The 20,719-nt window shown below is 45.7% G+C and overlaps 1 protein-coding gene across 1 annotated transcript in view; it reads left to right on the top strand.

The window, feature by feature from the left end:
- Positions 1-20,719, top strand: part of LOC139411912 (adhesion G-protein coupled receptor V1-like) — a 213,606-nt gene that overhangs the window by 74,467 nt on the left and 118,420 nt on the right. The window contains exons 49-71 of the mRNA XM_071158667.1: positions 3,313-3,435; positions 5,969-6,191; positions 6,367-6,571; positions 6,765-6,911; positions 7,106-7,361; positions 7,667-7,869; positions 8,618-8,794; positions 11,502-11,684; positions 11,841-12,020; positions 12,145-12,309; positions 12,510-12,630; positions 12,882-13,005; positions 13,214-13,352; positions 13,596-13,781; positions 15,124-15,359; positions 15,799-15,947; positions 16,262-16,460; positions 16,866-17,085; positions 17,540-17,779; positions 17,955-18,104; positions 18,301-18,789; positions 19,094-19,237; positions 19,997-20,168. Of these exons, the coding sequence (XP_071014768.1) occupies positions 3,313-3,435; positions 5,969-6,191; positions 6,367-6,571; positions 6,765-6,911; positions 7,106-7,361; positions 7,667-7,869; positions 8,618-8,794; positions 11,502-11,684; positions 11,841-12,020; positions 12,145-12,309; positions 12,510-12,630; positions 12,882-13,005; positions 13,214-13,352; positions 13,596-13,781; positions 15,124-15,359; positions 15,799-15,947; positions 16,262-16,460; positions 16,866-17,085; positions 17,540-17,779; positions 17,955-18,104; positions 18,301-18,789; positions 19,094-19,237; positions 19,997-20,168 (4,431 nt within the window). The remainder of the gene's footprint in view (positions 1-3,312; positions 3,436-5,968; positions 6,192-6,366; positions 6,572-6,764; positions 6,912-7,105; positions 7,362-7,666; positions 7,870-8,617; positions 8,795-11,501; positions 11,685-11,840; positions 12,021-12,144; positions 12,310-12,509; positions 12,631-12,881; positions 13,006-13,213; positions 13,353-13,595; positions 13,782-15,123; positions 15,360-15,798; positions 15,948-16,261; positions 16,461-16,865; positions 17,086-17,539; positions 17,780-17,954; positions 18,105-18,300; positions 18,790-19,093; positions 19,238-19,996; positions 20,169-20,719) is intronic.

Below are 20,719 nucleotides of genomic sequence, written 5' to 3'. Positions count from 1 at the left end.
GGGCAAGTTGCTGCAGAGATGTTGGCCGGGGTAGGGGTAGCCAGGTGGAAAGCATGGCCAGCCGTAGAAAAATGCTTATTGAAATTATTGTTGATTTATCGGTGGTGACAGTGTTTCCTATCCTCAGTGCAATGGGCAGCTTGGAGGAGGTGCTCTTATTCTCCATGGAATTTGCAGTGTCCCAAAACTTTTTCGAATGAATGCTACAGGATGCAAATTTCTGTTTGAAAAAGCTAGCCTTAGCTTTCCTAACTGACTGAGTATATTGGTTCCTGACTTCCTTGAAAAGTTGCATATCGTGGGGGCTATTCGATGCTAATGCAGAATGCCACCTAATGTTTTTGTGCTGGTCAAGGGCAATCAAGTCTGGGGTGAACCAAGGGCTATAGTTGAAGTCAGAAGTTTACATACACTTAGGTTTGAGTCATTACAACTCGTTTTTCAACCTCTCCACAAATGTCCTGTTAACAAATAAATAGTTTTGGCAAGTGGGTTAGGACATCTACTTTGTGCATGACACAAGTAACAATTCTTCAAACAGATGATTTCACTTATAATTCACTGTATCACAATTGCAGTGGATGGAGCCGAAGTTTACATACACTAAGTTGACAGTGCCTTTAAACAGCTTGGAAAATTCGAGAAAATTATGTCATGGCTTTAGAAGCTTAGGCTAATTTACATAATTTGAGTCAACTGGAGGTGTACCTGTGGCTGTATTTCAAGGCCTACCTTCAAAGCCAGTGCCTCTTTGCTTGACATCTTGGGAAAATCAAAAGAAATCCCCCAAGACCTCAGAAAAAAAATTGTAGACGTCCACAAGTCTGTTTCATCCTTGGGAGCAATTTCCAAACTCCTGAAGGTACCACGTTCATCTGTACGACCAATAGTACGCAAGTATAAACACCATGGGACCACACAGTTGTCATACCGCTCATGAAGGAGGCGCGTTCTGTCTCATAGAGTTGAACGTACTTTGGTGCAAAAAGTGCAATCAATCCCAGAAAAACAGCAAAGGACCTTCTGAAGATCCTGGAGGAAACCGGTACAAGTATCTATATCCACAGTAAAACGAGTCCTATATCGACATAACCTGAAAGGCCCTTCAGCAAGGAAGAAACCACTGCTCCAAAACCGCCATAAAAAGCCAGACTACAGTTTGCAACTGCACATGGGGACAAAGATTGTACTTTTTGGAAAAAGGTCCTCTGGTCTGATGAAACAAAAATAGAACTATTTGGCCATAGTGACCATCGCTATGTTTGGTTGAAGAAAGGGGGATGCATGCAAGCCAAAGAACACCATCCCAACCGTAAAGCACGGGAGTGGCAGCATCATGTTGTGGGGGGTGCTTTGCTGTAGGAGGGACGAGTGCAAAATAGATGGCATCATGAGGCAGGAAAATTATGTAGATCTATTGAAGCAACATCTCAAGACAGTCAGGAAGTTAAAGCTTGGTCGCAAATGGGTCTTCCAAATGGACAATGACCCTATGCATTCTTCCAAAGTTGTGGCAAAATGGCAACAAAGGACAACAAAGTCAAGGTATTGGAGTGGCCATCACAAAGCCCTGACCTCAATCCTATTGAACATTTGTGGACAGAACTGAAAAAGCGTGTGCGAGCAAGGAGGCCTACAAACCTGACTCAGTTACACCAGCTCTGTCAGGAGGAATGGGCCAAAATTCACCCAACTTATTGTGGGAAGCTTGTGGAAGGCTACCTGAAACGTTTGACCCAAGTTAAACAATTTAAAGGCAATGCTACCAAATACTAATTGAGTGTATGTAAACTTATGATCCACTGGGAATGTGATGAAAGAAATAAAAGCTGAAATAAATCATTCTGTCTACTATTATTCTGACATTTCACATTCTTAAAATAAAGTGGTGATCCTAACTGACCTAAGACAGGGAATTTTTACTCTGACTAAATGTCAGGAATTGTGAAAGGCTAAGGTGTATGTAAACTTCCAACTGTATATCTGTTCTTAGTTCTACATTTTTTGAATGGTTTCAGGCACTATCTTTAAGATAGTGAAGAAAGCACTTTTAAAAAGCAACCAGGCATCCTCTACTGACGGGATGAGTTCAATATCCTTCCAGGATACCTTGGCCAGGTCGATTAGGTAATTTGACCGACAACCCATTACACACGCAGGCAATGAGGCAGTGATCGCTGAGATCCTGGTTGAAGACAGCAGAAGTGTATTTAGAGGGCAAGTTGATCAGGATGATATCTAAGAGGGTGCCCATGGTTATGGATTTAGGGTTTTACCTGGTAGGTTTCTTGATCATTTGTGTGAGATGGAGGGCATCTAGCTTAGATTGTAGGACGGCCGGGGTGTTAAGCATGTTCCAGTTTAGGTCACCTAACAGTACAAACTCTGAAGATAGATGGGGAGCAATCAATTCACATATGGTGTCCAGGGCACAGCTGGGAGCTGAAGGGGGTCTATAACAAGCGTCAACGGTGAGAGACTAGTTTCTGGAAAGGTGGATTTTTAAAAGTAAAAGCTCGAATTGTTTGGGCACAGACCTGGATAGTAAGACAGAACTCTGCAGGCTATATCTGCAGTAGATTGCAACTCCGCCCCCTTTGGCAGTTCTATCTTGTCGGAAAATGTTATAGTTAGTTAGACATTTCTGGATTTTTGGTGGCCTTCCTAAGCCAGGATTCAGACACGGCTAGGTTGGTGGAGTGTGCTAAAGCAGTGAATAAAATAAACTTGAGGCTTCTAATGTTAACATGCATGAAACCAAGGCTTTTACGGTTACAGAAGTCAACAAATGAGAGCGCCTGGAGAATGGGAGTGGAGCTGGGGGCTGCAGGGCCTGGTTTAACCTCTACATCACCAGAGGAACAGAGGAAGAGTAGGATAAGGGTACGGCTAAAGGCTATAAGAACTGGTTGTCTAGTGTGTTCGGAACGGAGAGTAAAAGGAGCAGATTTCTGGGCGAGAAAGAATAGATTCAAGGCATAATGTACAGAAAAGTGTATGGTAGGAGGACGGGGGATGTCCGGGGGACGTCGCAATGGAAGAGCCTGTTGAAACGGAAGAGCTGTCAATGTAGTAGGCCAATGGGAAACCGCTCAGTGTAGTAGGCCAATGGGAAACTTTTCAGTGTCGTAGGCCAATGGAGAACCACAGGCAGGCTCAGAGGATGTCATTTATAGTAGCTGGGTGTGTCATACCTAACAGAACCACCTGTGCGTGAAAGAATTGAGGGCTAACATAAAGCAGTGTGTGTGTGTGTGTGTGTGTGTGTGTGTGTGTCCGTCCGCTCGTCTGTGTGTGTGTTCCTATCCCCAGGTTCCTCTTCCTCCTGTGAGGTGTTTGTATGGGGTTCCCAGCAGCTGTTCCCCCAGCACAGCCAGTCTATCTCCCACCCTGGCCTGGCCTCTGCCCAGCCCTTCACTCTACCCTCAGGGATCAGTGAGTACACACACACACACACACACAGTAGTGTTTGTTCTTCACTAGTTGCCTGTTTCTTGTAGCAACAGGTCACAAATCTTGCTGCTGTGATGGTATTTCACCCAATATACATGGGAGTTTGTCAAAATTGGGTTTGGTTTTAAATTCTTTGTGGGTTTGTGTAGTCTGAGGGACACATGTGTCTCTAATATGGTCATACATTTGGCAAGAGGTTGAAAGTGCAGCTCAGTTTCCACCTCATTTTGTGGGCAGTGTGCACATAGGCAGACCTGGCTCTCAAGAGAATACAGGCTATGGCAGCCTTTCTCAATAGCAAGGCTACAGTGGTTCGTCCTTTGAAGTTCTATGGCATGCTATGTTATTCTATTCTTAATTCTATGGCATGTTATTTAAGTGTGAACCACTGGTACCATTAATGCTAGTTAGTGCTAGTTTGACCACCAGAGGTCATCTTTGAGAAACATTTGATATCTTTCAATAATGTTTGTACTAGAGGGGTTCAATTGCCAGACGGGGAGGAAGGAGTCTGCTGTCCGTTTAAATAAGAATTTATTGTTAACTGACTTGCCTAGTTAAATAAAGGTCACACTAAAAGCACAACATTTCTGCACTCTATTTTTTAAATTCTAGCCTAACCAATACCCAAACGGAGATGAAGTGAACATAACAATCTCATTGATTTATCAAGACCTGTTCCCATGCTTGTCTCAGAGCTCCGCGAAATGGTGCTAAAATAGTTGTAGGCTATTGCTTCAAATCCTATTGCTTCTAACTTCAATATGCTCTTTAAATAAATAAGACCTACACCACGTTTAACAGCACATTACTCAACACTAGTGAGACTCATGTCGCCTACGGTAGGCCAACAGTACGAAAAATATGACGTGACTCTACGCCAATAATTACATAAAGAGGATTGGAGGATATTTCTGTAATTCAGTGATATTTGTTCCCATAGTAATTCGTTATGGATCCATAACTAAATAAACATTGGCATGTTGAAAGAGTATTTTTATCATTATTTTATTAATGGAAGCATAAAGATGCCATTATTAGTTACATTGTTTTAGTTTGAACGTGCAGACTGGCACTAAGAACAGAACAGAACGTTTCCCTAGTCAGCTCCATTATTAGTTACATTGTTTTAGTTTGAACGTGCAGACTGGCACTAAGAACAGAACAGAACGTTTCCCTAGTCAGCTCCATTATTAGTTACATTGTTTTAGTTTGAACGTGCAGACTGGCACTAAGAACAGAACAGAACGTTTCCCTAGTCAGCTCCATTATTAGTTACATTGTTTTAGTCTGAACGTGCAGACTGGCACTAAGAACAGAACAGAACGTTTCCCTAGTCAGCTCCATTATTAGTGTAATGCAACTTAAATATTTTAGAGATGATTTTGTTTTCAAATGATGTAAAATGAGTGAGGGAAAAGGCCATTCTTGAACATAGGGTGAGACATTGTTACTAATTTGTAAATAAAGCCAGTTTGTCATTTAGAATTTAGAATGATTTATTTCTGTTTTTAGAGGTAGAAAAAACAAAAACCTACTGTCATCTCATGGGTTTCCCAGTCAAGACCAATACGGGTATTGAACCAGCATCTGTAGCAACACAGCTTGCACAGTTATGCAGTGTAATAGACTATTGCGCCACTCTGACACTGTACAACATGACTGTTCGAGAGTGGCCTACAGGACTACAGTAAGAGCAAAATAATCCAACTAAATAAAATAATAAAAACCTTAACCAGTCGTGAACAATTATCTGTTTCTATTTAGGTGTATGTCGCACATTCATTGTCAGTTAGAGACACAGTAGGACCCAAAAGCATAATCAGTGCTCTAACTCCCCCTTGCGCTGGTCTGGAGCAATGAAGTGGTGACGCAGGGTACCGTACTAAACCACAAATGACCTCTATGTCCTGCGGCGTAAACTCGCAACCTCTAAAGGAGGAACCACTGCTGACTGAGTCTGTACATAATCAAAGCCGTTCCTTAAGTTAGGGTCAGTCACAGTGGTCAGGTATTCTGCCAGTCTGTACTCTCTGTTTAGGGCCAAATAACATTCTAGTTTGCTCAGTTTTTTTGTTGATTCTTTCCAATGTGTCAAGTAATTCTCTTTTGGTTTTCTCATGATTTGGTTGGGTCTAATTGAGTTGCTGTCCTGGGGCTCTGTGGGGTCTGTTTGTGTTGGTGAACAGATCCCCAGGACCAGCTTGCTTCGGGGACTCTTCTCCAGGTTCATCTCTCTGTAGGTGATGGCTTTGTTATGGAAGGTTTGGGAATTGCTTCCTTTTAGGTGGTTTTAGTATTTAATGGCTCTTTTCTGGATTTTTTTTCTGGATTTTGATCATCTCTCTCTCTCTGTCTCTCTCTGTATCTCTGTATCTTTCTCTCTGTATCTCTGTATCTCTGTATCTTTCTCTCTGTATATCTGTATCTCTCTCTCTCTATATCTCTCTCTCTCTCTCTCTCTCTCTCGCTGTATCTCTCTCTCTCTCTGTGTGTCTCTCTGTGTGTCTCGTAGCCCATCTAATGCTGGCCGGGAGCAACGGCTCAGCGCTGTACACCTGGAGGTCTGACATCACGCTGTTTGCCCTGGTGCTCACGTCTCCTCCAGCCTCCAACTTCCTCTCTCTCCCTCTCCCCTACATCAACACCACTAAGAGCCTCCTAGCAGCCACCGAGCCCTCAGGCACCACTATGTATGAGCTCACCTCTGTCGCCAACCGTTCCGACTTCATACCCAGGTACAGATGTGCCCCACTGTTCCAATGGCAACCCATTACATTCAGACCAGAGGCATTGGTCATATGTTTGATCAAACTTTGAGGAAATTGGCACTTACATCATCACTTGTGCCTGTTGTTCTTCGTTCATTCTTCAGTGGCTGTCTTCTCTGACCGTAATGCATTTCACTCTCAGCTATGGCGAGTTGCGTTTTGTGCCCGGTGACCAGGAGTTGGAGATTGCGGTGAACGTCGTCGACGACGATGTCCCAGAGGAAGACGAACAGTTCCGGGTGGTCCTGAAGAATCCCAAGGGAGGGGCTGAGATTGGCTTTGGTGGTCAGGTGACCGTGCTTATTCCAGCCAATGATGACGCCCATGGAGTCATAGGCTTCACACAGGTACTCTCTGTTGTTTAACTCTGATTCACTGTCAATTTCCAAATAGGTTTCGGTTGCTTGCATTTCTATGTCTATACGTACATCAATTTATAGTGCTAACGCTTTCTGCTCATATTTTATTTTCTAATACAGTTGAATGGTAAAAATCTTTATGATATTACAGTGCATACTGACATTGATGCTGTCTCTCCAGGGCTCTCTATCTGTGGAAGTGGAGGAGTTGACGAAGGGCAACCATGTCTCTCTGAGTGTTGAGAGGAGGAGAGGGACCTTCAGGAGACTGACCATCCACTGGGCAGCCAACGGCAGTCTGGAAGATATCTTTCCCACGTCAGGAGTGGTGAGTCTCTCTCTTTCCACCTCTCTCTCTCTCATGGCTAACTTCCATGTGTACGATATAGAGAAATAGAAGAGATACCAAACAACTGATGTGCCATTTCTAGTTTAGTTCATTGGTTGCAAATTAACTTCCTGGATTGGCTGAGCTACAGAGGAACAGACATCCACCCTGTTGTCCTCTACCGTGTTTCTCAGGTGACGTTTTCCCAGGACCAGATAGTGGCTACCATCAATCTGACAGTGCTAGCAGATAGCATCCCTGAGCTGAAGGAGAGGGTCACCATCACCCTGCTGGATGTCACCACGGTGGGCCTAGACCAGCACTCCAGGGGAGCGCTGATTGACCCCCAAAGAGCACAGGCCCTCCTCACCATCTTGCCCAACGGCTCACCCTACGGGTTGATAGGCTGGCACCAGGACTCCCAGTACCTCCTCACACAGGAGCCTCAGAGTAAGAAGCCAGCTGTTTGTATTGTTATACATTTATTTATACAGTGGGAAAAAAAATTCTAATGTGTATAGTTAAAAATAAACCCTATTTGAACAATGTACATTTTTAAAGCTACTGAAGTGTTTGGTTACTTGTGTAAAGTAGGTTGTCATGAGCGATCATTACTTGATTTGACAGGCACTATGATGTTGGTGTGATTCACTACTACACATTATCCAATCTGTTTCTGTCCTTGTTCAGGCTATACGTTTTAGGTAAGTTGTCTAATGCTCCTCGTACATGTTTGTCTCTGCTTTTCACCCAAGAGAGTCCCACTAATGTCACCCTGACCATTGTGAGGGAGCAGGAGGCTTCTGGGGAGGTGGCAGTGCACTACCAGACAGGATCAGCCCTATCCAAGCCCCCTTCCAACCAGGCCAGCGCCCCACAGGACTACACACCCCGGGAGGGCACCGTCATCATGAAGGAGAACGCCACCCTTGCCCTCATCACCATCACCATACTACCGGTACGCATATAATATAGTAGAATAGAATAGAACATGATAGAATATTACTTTATGGACAAACCATCTCCAAGACTCATCTTGGGATGACTGGGGACCGGACCCTCCTCCTCTCCTTCTCCTCTTCCACCCCAGCAGTGTAAATCTAGATTGGTTCAGCAGACACTGTGGCTTTCTGCCTGTTCTGGCTGCTTTCTTCCTGTTCTGGTTGCTTTCTGCCTGTTCTGGCTGTTTTCTTCCTGTTCTGGCTGCTTTCTGTCAGTTCTGGCTCCATTCTGGCTGCTTTTTGCCTCTTCTGGCTGCCTGTTCTGGCTGATTTCTGCCTGTTCTGGTTGCTTTCTGCCTATTCTGGCTGCTTTTTGCCTACAGCTTAGGTCCATACTAGGTCTAAAACCACCAGTGTTGGGTCTGCCACAGAGGAAACCCACTACTTATTTCCCATCGGAATAGATCCATTCCTAGTAAATTGCAGTGTTGAGTGGCTATTTTAATGGTAACCACTTTTGTGTTTTGTTTAGACGGGGAGGAAGTTTTGAAAAACATGGACCGGGTTTCTATGTGCTCTGAAACTGCCAACATTCTTTAAGGTTGATTGGGGAATAAAGGCTCTTTAGAAGTGGAACATGGGAAAGATCAGTAGTTCCTGTCTGTGGGTTGGGTTTTCTTTGCTCCTAATATAGCAGGCAACCATACCCCACAGCGTTGGTCAGGTCCTCCAGACGTGAGGGCTGTGTGTGTATGTATCAACCAGGATGAGGCTCCGGAGCTGGCTGAAAGTTTCCTGGTGAACATCACAGGCGTGGAACTAGTGGGGGGGTTGACGGGGGCGGCCCAGCCCAGTGTGAAGAGGCCTGGCATGGAGGTGGCTGAGGTCACCATCCAGGAGAACGATGACCCACGGGGGGTCCTGCAGTTCAACGTCTCCCAGGTAATACCTTACACTACTATCTCTACCCATATGCTACACAATTATCCTTGAATAAAACACTCCATTCCTTTATTCTCCTTGAATAAAACACTCAATTCCTTTATTCTCCTTGAATAGAACACTCCATTCCTTTATTCTCCTTGAATAGAACACTCCATTCCTTTATTCTCCTTGAATAGAACACTCCATTCCTTTATTCTCCTTGAATAGAACACTCCATTCCTTTCTGAAGTATGTCACAACATCTTACAACAGTAACTATATGGTGCTCTAAGGTTTAGAGGTTATCTGAAAGCTCTGACCAACGAGTGAATGAATACCAATAGGCAAGTTAACCCTATGGTACAAATGGGTATGTTAACCCTATGGTACAAATGGGTATGTTAACCCTATGGGACAAATGGGTATGTTAATCCTATGGTATAAATGGGTATGTTAACCCTATGGTACAAATGGGTATGTTAACCCTATGGTACAAATGGGTATGTTAACCCTATGGTACAAATGGGTATGTTAACCCTATGGGACAAATGGGTATGTTAACCCTATGGGACAAATGGGTATGTTAACCCTATGGTACAAATGGGTATGTTAACCCTATGGTACAAATGGGTATGTTAACCCTATGGGACAAATGGGTATGTTAACCCTATGGTACAAATGGGTATGTTAACCCTATGGTACAAATGGGTATGTTAACCCTATGGTACAAATAGGTAAGTTAACCCTATGGTACAAATGGGTATGTTAACCCTATGGTACAAATGGGTATGTTAACCCTATGGTACAAATGGGTATGTTAACCCTATGGTACAAATGGGTATGTTAACCCTATGGTACAAATGGGTATGTTAACCCTATGGTACAAATGGGTATGTTAACCCTATGGGACAAATGGGTATGTTAACCCTATGGTACAAATGGGTATGTTAACCCTATGGTACAAATGGGTATGTTAACCCTATGGTACAAATGGGTATGTTAACCCTATGGTACAAATGGGTATGTTAACCCTATGGTACAAATGGGTATGTTAACCCTATGGTACAAATGGGTATGTTAACCCTATGGTACAAATGGGTATGTTAACCCTATGGTACAAATGGGTATGTTAACCCTATGGTACAAATGGGTATGTTAACCCTATGGTACAAATGGGTATGTTAACCCTATGGTACAAATGGGTATGTTAACCCTATGGGACAAATGGGTATGTTAACCCTATGGGACAAATGGGTATGTTAACCCTATGGGACAAATGGGTATGTTAACCCTATGGTACAAATGGGTATGTTAACCCTATGGGACAAATGGGTATGTTAACCCTATGGGACAAATGGGTATGTTAACCCTATGGGACAAATGGGTATGTTAACCCTATGGTACAAATGGGTATGTTAACCCTATGGTACAAATGGGTATGTTAACCCTATGGGACAAATGGTATGTTAACCCTATGGTACAAATGGGTATGTTAACCCTATGGTACAAATGTGTATGTTAACCCTATGGTACAAATGGGTATGTTAACCCTATGGTACAAATAGGTATGTTAACCCTATGGTACAAATGGGTATGTTAACCCTATGGTACAAATGGGTATGTTAACCCTATGGGACAAATGGGTATGTTAACCCTATGGGACAAATGGGTATGTTAACCCTATGGGACAAATGGGTATGTTAACCCTATGGTACAAATGGGTATGTTAACCCTATGGTACAAATGGGTATGTTAACCCTATGGGACAAATGGGTATGTTAACCCTATGGTACAAATGGGTATGTTAACCCTATGGTACAAATGTGTATGTTAACCCTATGGTACAAATGGGTATGTTAACCCTATGGGACAAATGGGTATGTTAACCCTATGGTACAAATGGGTATGTTAACCCTATGGGACAAATGGGTATGTTAACCCTATGGTACAAATGGGTATGTTAACCCTATGGTACAAATGGGTATGTTAACCCTATGGTACAAATGGGTATGTTAACCCTATGGTACAAATGGGTATGTTAACCCTATGGTACAAATGGGTATGTTAACCCTATGGTACAAATGGGTATGTTAACCCTATGGTACAAATGGGTATGTTAACCCTATGGTACAAATGGGTATGTTAACCCTATGGTACAAATGGGTATGTTAACCCTATGGTACAAATGGGTATGTTAACCCTATGGTACAAATGGGTATGTTAACCCTATGGTACAAATGGGTATGTTAACCCTATGGTACAAATGGGTATGTTAACCCTATGGTACAAATGGGTATGTTAACCCTATGGTACAAATGGGTATGTTAACCCTATGGTACAAATGGGTATGTTAACCCTATGGTACAAATGGGTATGTTAACCCTATGGTACAAATGGGTATGTTAACCCTATGGTACAAATGGGTATGTTAACCCTATGGTACAAATGTGTATGTTAACCCTATGGTACAAATGGGTATGTTAACCCTATGGTACAAATAGGTATGTTAACCCTATGGTACAAATGGGTATGTTAACCCTATGGTACAAATGGGTATGTTAACCCTATGGTACAAATGGGTATGTTAACCCTATGGTACAAATGGGTATGTTAACCCTATGGTACAAATGGGTATGTTAACCCTATGGTACAAATGGGTATGTTAACCCTATGGTACAAATAGGCATTTTAATGCTCCAACTCTGTTTCTGTGTCTAATTCTTAGGAAGAGTCTGGAGGGTTGCTGGCCTATGAGGTGGCTCCGCCCAGAAACGTCCTCCATCTAGCAGTGGTGCGATTGGCTGGCAGGACTGGGAGAGTGGTGGTGTACTGGGAGGCTCGGCCAATCACTACCAGTCTCAATGACTTCACTCCCTCTTCTGGGAATATCACCTTTCAAGATGGACAGGTGATTTGATTACAACTATGGTTAGAGAGTTTCTCCTGTTAGATCACATAGTTAAGTTATGTCACCTATGTAACTTCGATCCACTAAGTCTAGTTGAGCTTCTATGAAGGATAAGATGTATACCTCAGGTAAAATAAACTCTGGTTCTGTTTGCAGGGACAGGCCATAATAGACATCAGCATCGTGGATGACACGGAGGTGGAGTCTGTGGAGCACTTCAGTGTGACTCTAATGCGTGTTATTGGTGGAGCCAGGCTGGGGGTGGAGATCTCTGTGACCGTCACCATCCCACCCAACGATTCACCGCTGGGCAGCTTCGGCTTCCAGGAGAAGACTGTGAGTCACAACTCATTGTCACCCAACAAGTTGCCCTACAGACAATGGAAGAGATTGTATTTTCCAATCCAATACAACCTTATTGTAAACCATTATTATGCTAAGTAAACAAATCTCCTTCTAGTTCACTATCAGCGAGCCAGAGTTCACTAGTGACCCGGCTGCCATGGCAACGCTGACGGTGGTGCGAAGTGCAGAAGGCGAGGGGGCGGTGACACTGATGTGGCGCCTGGAGGACACTGCCCGGGATGACCTTTCACCTCTCAACGGAACACTGGTCTTCAATGAGGTCAGTAGGGGGCGTGGCTAGGGAAGATGATAGCAGGTCAGTTAACAGTGTTTTACACTATACGTGAACTAACTAGGTAACTACTTGGTAATAATTGATACCAAATGTAATAATAGTTGGTGCTAAATGTACAGTTTATCTTAGAAGTTGAAACTGCAGTTTGTAGGGAAGACACTGATGGGAGACTTTGTGAACCTCAGACAGAGTTTTGGAGAACGCTGGTGATCCGGGCTCTGGCTGACGCTGTGTTGGAGGGAGAAGAGAGCTTCACTGTCCAGCTCCTGGCTGCCAAGAGTGGTGCTGTAATCGACCCCGTTAATGGTCAGTGTCTTTGGCTGCCTCACTGTGTTTAAACATACACACAGTCTCTGGTCTATGGAGAGGGGAGGGATAAAGTTGCCCCTAGAAGCTGATCTGAGGTCAGTTTCTGCGTTTTAAATTCTAATGGTTATGGTTTGGATTGAGGGAGTAAGCTGATCCTAGATCTACGCCTAGAGGCAACTTGTGTGTAAGGAGCACCAGAGGAGGGCATTAGACTGAACTGTGTCCCCTGGGTTGGTGTGTGTCTGTAGGGTCAGCCACCATCACCATCCTGGGAGACCGTGCAGCCCTGGGAATAGTGGGCATCGCTGAGGCTTCCAGGAGCATCCTTATCGGAGAACCTCAGGGAGACTATAATGGGACTGCTCTGGTCAGGTACACATACAGACAGTTACACACACACATATCACTGGCTCATGGGAAAGCCTCACATATGTTCATTGGTCAGAATATTTCTGTTGTGCCTTTGAGAAAGTCTTCTTTTGGTTAATATGATGTCGACCAAATGCATGTTGCAATGATACCATTATGTTTGTGTGTGTGTGTGCGTGTGTGTGTGTTTGTGTGTGTGTGTGTGTCTCAGCCTTGTACGCGGCCCTGGCATCTTTGGAGAGATCCAGGTGTACTGGAACATCACTCCTGCTGTGGCCTCTGAGTTTGAGGAGCTGTCTGGCGTGGTGACCATGAGGGACAGACAGTCTGCCGCCACCATACATCTCAAAGTATGACAATCTCTCTGACTATGGAATGATATTCATCGCTATGTTCTTGTTTTATCATACCTCATCTTATTGTTAAGTGAAAATGTATTTCCCAATGTAAATTGTAATTTGTGTCCCAATATCAATACTTGACTGCTACTTAGAGTGAAGTGATGTAACCTATTGTATTGAACATGCATTTTCAACAGTGTCCAAGTATGGATATTGGGTCACAGGCTGATTTTGTTGTTGTTGTAATTTCAGGTGCTGGATGATGACACAGCAGAGGAGCGGCGTGTGTACCAGCTGGCCCTGACCTCAGTCACGCCCAGGGCAGGGATCAGCCCCTTGGCCCAGAGGGCCACGGTCACCATGGCAGCCAGTGATCTCCCCCACGGCCTGTTCTCCTTTGTCCAAGGCCTCATCACGGCCTCTGAGGAGGAGGGCAAGGTGAGTGCGCCTGGGCAGTCTTGGGCCATGATCTTAAACAACCACATTGTTGAAACTCACTAGAGGATGTCTAACTGGTTAGAACTGCCCTATCAGAGCCTGGGAACGGTCTGACCAGCCCTATCAGAGCCTGGGAATGGTCTGACCTGTCCTATCAGAGGGAGGGTGGGCTGAGGGAGCAATAGAATGGTTGATAGTCAGAAGTGTAAATTAAGTCATTTAGCTGTGTGTAGGGGGTGTGTACTGGCGGCAGAGAAGTCAGGCGCAGGAGAGCAAAAAACTGATTTACAACGGCGCAGTTTAATAAACAAAACCACCGTAAACAGAACAATAAATCAATGGGTAAACAAAACCCGTACACACCAGCATAACGTGCACAAGCACCACAAAAAACAATACCAGACAAAACCCGTTACACACCAGCATAACGTGCACAAGCACCACAAAAAACAATTCCGGACAAAACCCGTTACACACCAGCATAACGTGCACAAGCACCACAAAAAACAATACCAGACAAAACCCGTACACACCAGCATAACGTGCACAAGCACCACAAAAAACAATTCCGGACAAAACCCGTTACACACCAGCATAACGTGCACAAGCACCACAAAAAACAATACCAGACAAAACCCGTTACACACCAGCATAACGTGCACAAGCACCACAAAAAACAATACCAGACAAAACCTGTTACACACCAGCATAACGTGCACAAGCACCACAAAAAACAATACCAGACAAAACCCGTTACACACCAGCATAACGTGCACAAGCACCACAAAAAACAATACCAGACAAAACCCGTTACACACCAGCATAACGTGCACAAGCACCACAAAAAACAATACCAGACAAACCCGTTACACACCAGCATAACGTGCACAAGCACCACAAAAAACAATACCAGACAAAACCCGTTACACACCAGCATAACGTGCACAAGCACTACAAAAAACAATACCAGACAAAACCCGTTACACACCAGCATAACGTGCACAAGCACTACAAAAAACAATACCAGACAAACCCGTTACACACCAGCATAACGTGCACAAGCACCACAAAAAACAATTCCGGACAAGGACATGGGGGGAACAGAGGGTTAAATACACAACATGTAATGATGGTGTTGAAACCAGGTGTGTAGGAAGATGAGACAATACAAATGGAAAATTAAAGGTGGATCGGCGATGGCTAGAAGACCGGTGACGGCGACCGCCGAACGCAGCCCGAACAAGGAGAGGCACGTGACACTGTGTTTTAGTCAAGAGTCATCATATGATGATATGACTGCCTATTTTTGCCCCCTCCTCCTCCACCTTCTCTTCTCCACCAGGTCAATGTAACAGTGGTGCGCTCCATGGGCAGGTTTGGGAGTGTGTGGGTAACCTACCAGACAGCAGGCAGTGTAGCGGTCAGTGGAGTGGACTTCACCAGTGCCTCGGGTAGGCTTCTGTTTGGCCCAGGTCAGACTACGCGTGGGGTCACACTGAGCATCCATGACGACGACCTCCCAGAGGGACCTGAGGAGTTCTACCTCAACATCACCACAGTGGAGCTCCTCAATGACAGGTAGGTAGACCCTGGACAGTGATCTAGAGTAATTTCTGTGCTTCCTGTCCTCTAGTTAAGGTTAGGGGGGTTGAAGAGGGAAAGCTGATCCTAGATCTGTTGCTAAGGACAACTTCTACCCTGAGCTGCTGATGTGGGGTTTAGTTGTGGGAGGAGAATCCCAAACCTGGTTAGTGATCAAAATGCCGTGGTCAGAAATGTGGATTTCACTGTAAGTGAGGTGGAAGGTGTGGGTCTCTGTGGTGGGAGCTGTGGTAGAGTTGAGGGTAAACGCAGATTAATGCTGTTTTACCTACCTTTTTTATTTAGTTTGAACGTTCACCCACCTTTCACCACAAACGGAGATCAGTGTTATCCATCTATTTATTTTTTCCTTTACATCACTGGGTGTGAGACGGAGTGGTGTTGTCTCTGACCTCTGTCCCCCTCCTGTGGTCAGTAATGTGGACTTCAGTGTGAGGGAGCACGGCCTGCAACGAGACCAGCCTCCAGCCATCGGCAATGTTTCCTCCGTCATGATCGTCATCCAGAAGAGTGACAACTCAGAGGGCGTTCTGGAGTTCCTCCCTGACTATGTCAACATCACAGGTCAGCCTCTAATACACACACACACACACGTTGACACTATTCAACATAGCTATTAGTATCAGGCATCACTTTAGCAAATGTAATTTCATCCTCTTAATATGTAATGGACCTTATTAAAATAGAGGGATTCTGAGAGTGGTGATTGGATGAATGCAATATGTAAGGAATATTACAATACAGTATTAAAGTGTACATTTGTCCCCGTCCATAATAGCACCCTATTCCCTACATAGTGTACTACTTTTGACCAGAGACCCATAGGTGCCATTTGGGATGCACTGATTGTATTTGATCCTCCCCTCGTCTCTCTCCAGTGGAGGAGGATGTGGGCAGTGCGTCCATCCCGGTGGTGAGGAGGGTGGGTTACTACGGCCTGGTCACAGCAGAGTACACCTCTAGGGGTCTGACTGCCAAGGCCGGTCTGGACTATATCCTGGGCAACGGCTCGCTCACCTTCCTCCATGGCCACAACACCAGTCACATCAACGTGTCCATTATAGACGACCAGGACAGGTAAATCTGTCTCCCTCTCTGTCTCCCTCTCTGTCTCCCTCTCTGTCTCCCTCTCGGTCTCCCTCTCTGTCTCCCTCTCTGTCTCCCTCTCTGTCTCTCTCTGTCTCTCCACAGATCACCTTTAAAATGTTTCCTCTCCCAGCCACGAAACAACGTTTCATTATTTGATTGTGGTATTGCTGCACATTTTGTGATCATGTTATTCCTATGAGATTGGTATATCTGAGATTGGTATATCTGAGATTGGTATATCTGAGATTGGTATATCTGAGATTGGTATATCTGAGATTGGTATATCTGAGATTGGTATATCTGAGATTTGGTATATCTGAAGTCTAGGACATTCTATTAGAAGATGGATGTGAACATGAAAGAGCAGTAATGCAGTCATAACTCTTCTCCCAGGGAGGACGCCGAGACGTTTGAGATCCAGCTGTCAGTTGCCACGGGCGGAGCCATACTGGGTACTCATCTGATTGCCAGGGTTACCATCGCCAAGAGCGACTCGCCCAATGGCGTGGTCCGTTTCCTGAACGCGAGTGTGATCACCTTGGTGAACCCCAACAGTACCCTGAAGTTCAGCCTGCACCTGGAGAGGGCGGGGGGGTTTGTAGGCAACGCTACGGTAAGCCTACTGGGACACTCCCCCTCACTCTGTCTCCCTCTTGTTAGGTCTGTAGCCTCAGTCACCTTCGGGATGGTTTCCCAGACACAGACTAAAAAGAACGCTCCACAGAGAATCTCCAGTGAAAGTGTTTTTTTAGTCCAGAGGACAGGTGAATTTGTGTTTGCGGAATCGGCCACTAGTGTCTAACTGCCATGTTCTGTCTCTGACAGAGGTACAAGAGCTTGTTCACTGTCACCATTTCTCTGCCAGATAACCATCACTCATGCTAAACTTAATCACACTGCCATACCTGTTAGACTATGCAACGGGTAATGTCTTGATTCTGTATTTTTCATAAGGGAACGATTGGTCCGAATATATTTGGCAGTAATATGAATCTAGTCTTCTTGTCTTTGCCAGCATGAGAGAGATGCATACCAGCCAATCGGAATCATTGATCTCCTTTCCTCAGGTAACATGGAGCATTCTGGGTCCCAACACCAAAGAGGTCTTGCCACCCGTAAACACAGACATTGGAGATCCTGTGAACGGATCATTCCATTTCAGAGACGGGGAGGGGGGATTGCGCACCATTGATCTCAGGATTCTACCCCATGCGGAGGTGGAGGTGGCAGAGACCTTTGTGGTCGTGCTTCAACTCCTCTCAGGTGACATGGACATTGACCCCCGAGCTGGCTCTGTCACACTCAAGGTACATCACAGTCCCAATGAGTGACATCTCAATATTAATACGAACCCCAGTTGTATTAAAACCATTATATTGAAATGACTTCACAGGCTCTTATTGATATTAAGATTCTCTGAATCGTGGCGACAACATGTGGTTTTCTCTTGGTTTGGTGTGTGTGTGTGTGTGTGTGCCTCAGATTGAGAAGTTTGGAGACCCTAATGGTATAGTTGAGTTGACAGAGGAGGACCTTAGAGAGCGTGTGTACAGTGAGCCCACATCCGGCGAGGGGCCGCTCAACATCTCCCTGCTCATCACGCGCAGACACGGTGTCATGGGCAACGTCACGGTACGACCACCTCGAGGGTGACATCATACTGTTGCAGACAGAATATGGCTTTAAGGGCAATGCTCCGGCTTTGAGTGTGTCCCTTTAACTGAGGTTTGCTGGGAGACTGTATGAGCCGAGTTCATTACACTGTCTGTCCGATAAAATATACAGCCAATTTACAGGTATGTTATAGATGTGTGTGTGTGTCTCTCAGGTGCACTGGCAGATCCTGAGTGACTCTGACACAACGGGGGACTTCTCGGCCCTCAACGGCTCCGTGGTTATCCTGGATGGCCAGAGGGGGGCAGAGGTGGTCCTCACTCTTCTACCTGATGCCGTGCCCGAGCTAGAGGAGCTCTACCTGCTCCGGCTGAGCTCCGTGGAGGGTGGCGCCACCCTGAACACCAACCGCAGTACCACCCTCTTCAGGGTGCGTGCCAACGACGAGCCGCACGGCGTGTTCGGCTTGGCGGCGGAGCGGCAGGCGGTGGTTGTCGTGGGGAGGGGAGCCGGGTTGGTCAGACTCCTGGCCCTGAACGTGACGCGCCAGGCTGGGGCCTTCGGCAACGCCAGTGTGGGCTACCGGATCAGTACTGGGCCTGGGCTGAATGGACAGGAGCTGCTAGGGGGGGCGGCTGTGGGGAGAGTCCTGATCAAGCATGGAGAGGATTCAGCCTCTGACTCAGTGCCAATCAGTACTCAGGTAAGAGAGGACTCAAAGATATACTCAAGACCAAATGTATGAGTATATTCATAGCACGAGTGCATGATCCCCCATTGATGCATCAAAATCATATAAAACCATGGCAACCATATTGCCTCTGTTGTCCTGGTTACCAGGCTGAATGTCTCTCTCTCTCTGTCCTCTAGTGCTGTGTCACTGACCCTTCCTCTGTCGTCCTGGTTACCAGGCTGGATGTCTCTCTCTCTCTGTCTTCTAGTGCTGTGTCACTGACCCTGCCTCTGTAGTCCTGGTTACCAGGCTGAAAGTTTTCTCTCTCTTCTAGGTGTTTCTCTCAGTGGGTGTGAACTTTACTTTGGAGCTTACAGACGTGCGCCTCCTGGGACCTCTCTTCAGCTCCCCACCTCGCCTCCTACTGGAGGCCAGGGTCGCCATAGTGACCGTCCCAGAGGAAGCAGCCAGCGCTGAGGTATCAGTCAATAACTTTATGGAGTAAGGTGAAGTTGCACCTAAATGCTGATCTTGGTTCAGTTTTGCATTCATGGTTATGGCTAGGATTAGGTTATGGGAAGCTGATCCCAGACCTGTATATATATAGGGAAACTTGACTCTGGAGCTTACTATTGTCCCAACGGGGAAGATGTAAGTGCTGCATGTGTGGCTCCCCTGTTAGCCACTAGGAGGCGTAGTTACACCCTTTTTGAAACCCATCTCCACTCCCACTACATTGGAAAGACGAATGGGAGGATGCTCTGTATGTAACTGAATTACTGCTCTGCGGTTGGTAGCACCTCCCTGTGAACACACAACCTCTCTCAGTCATGACCTTAGAAGAAGTACATGTTACATGAGCCTTTCAAAGTCAGTTGACCAGCTTGGTGCTGACCACGAAATAGACTTAGCATTTTGACCTAGCTAGCCACCACTACCAGCTCTTCCGCTAACAGACAGTATTATAAAAGCATTACAGCGGTACACAGGGCTGTGGACACTCATAATGGCATCACCTCATTCTACAGAGGCACCGTTACCGTGGAAATGGTCTCCAACACTCATCTTGTCCTTTTGATCCGTCTTTAGTCAGACGTTCTTCAACACAACATTCTCATACTATGTAGTTTTGCTTTGTCTCACAGGTTGTTAGATCTGTACTGGGCTTTAATGGAACTGTTGTGTCACATCTTTCCCTATTCCTCCTGTGTGTGTGTGTGTGTGTGTGTGTGTGTAGGTGGGCTTTGTCTCGTTGGCGTTGCAGGTCTCCAGTGTGGAGACGGGTGTGTGTGAGGCGCTGGTGTACAGGACTGGGTTATTTGGAGCGGTGAGGGTGGAGTGGAGCGCAGGGTACCCCCCCGGACAGGCTCCGTTAGGATTCAGGCCTGGAGTCATCACCCCCAGCTCAGGTAAGGACCTCAGAGGGAAACTGACCACTGTGAGCTCAGAGGGAAACTGACCACTGTGAGCTCAGAGGGAAACTGACCACTGTGAGCTCAGAGGGAAACTGACCACTGTGAGCTCAGAGGGAAACTGACCACTGTGAGCTCAGAGGGAAACTGACCACTGTGAGCTCAGAGGGAAACTGACCACTGTGAGCTCAGAGGGAAACTGACCACTGTGAGCTCAGAGGGAAACTGACCACTGTGAGCTCAGAGGGAAACTGACCACTGTGAGCTCAGAGGGAAACTGACCACTGTGAGCTCCGAGGGAAACTGACCACTGTGAGCTTTAGAAGAGGTTTGGTGTGGATCTAAAATGCCCAGGTCTCTCCCTATTGGTTAATTTTCCCTCTCTCTCTCTCTAACAGGCTGAGAAGGTCTCATTTTCTCTAAGTAAACCCACCAGATCATCTCCTCTTGTCTCATTTAATTCTCTCCCTTTCCAAACACCACCACCAACAAACACCCTAGAAAATGACCACGCAGATAGGAGGAATTGATGTGAGCTGTGTGGTCTG

The sequence above is a fragment of the Oncorhynchus clarkii genome, chromosome 6, assembly GCF_045791955.1.
Source record: "Oncorhynchus clarkii lewisi isolate Uvic-CL-2024 chromosome 6, UVic_Ocla_1.0, whole genome shotgun sequence".
In the NCBI taxonomy this organism is placed as follows: Eukaryota; Metazoa; Chordata; class Actinopteri; order Salmoniformes; family Salmonidae; genus Oncorhynchus; species Oncorhynchus clarkii.
The sequence above is the reverse complement of the archived record's forward strand: the minus strand, read 5'-3'. Positions and strand labels throughout refer to the sequence as shown.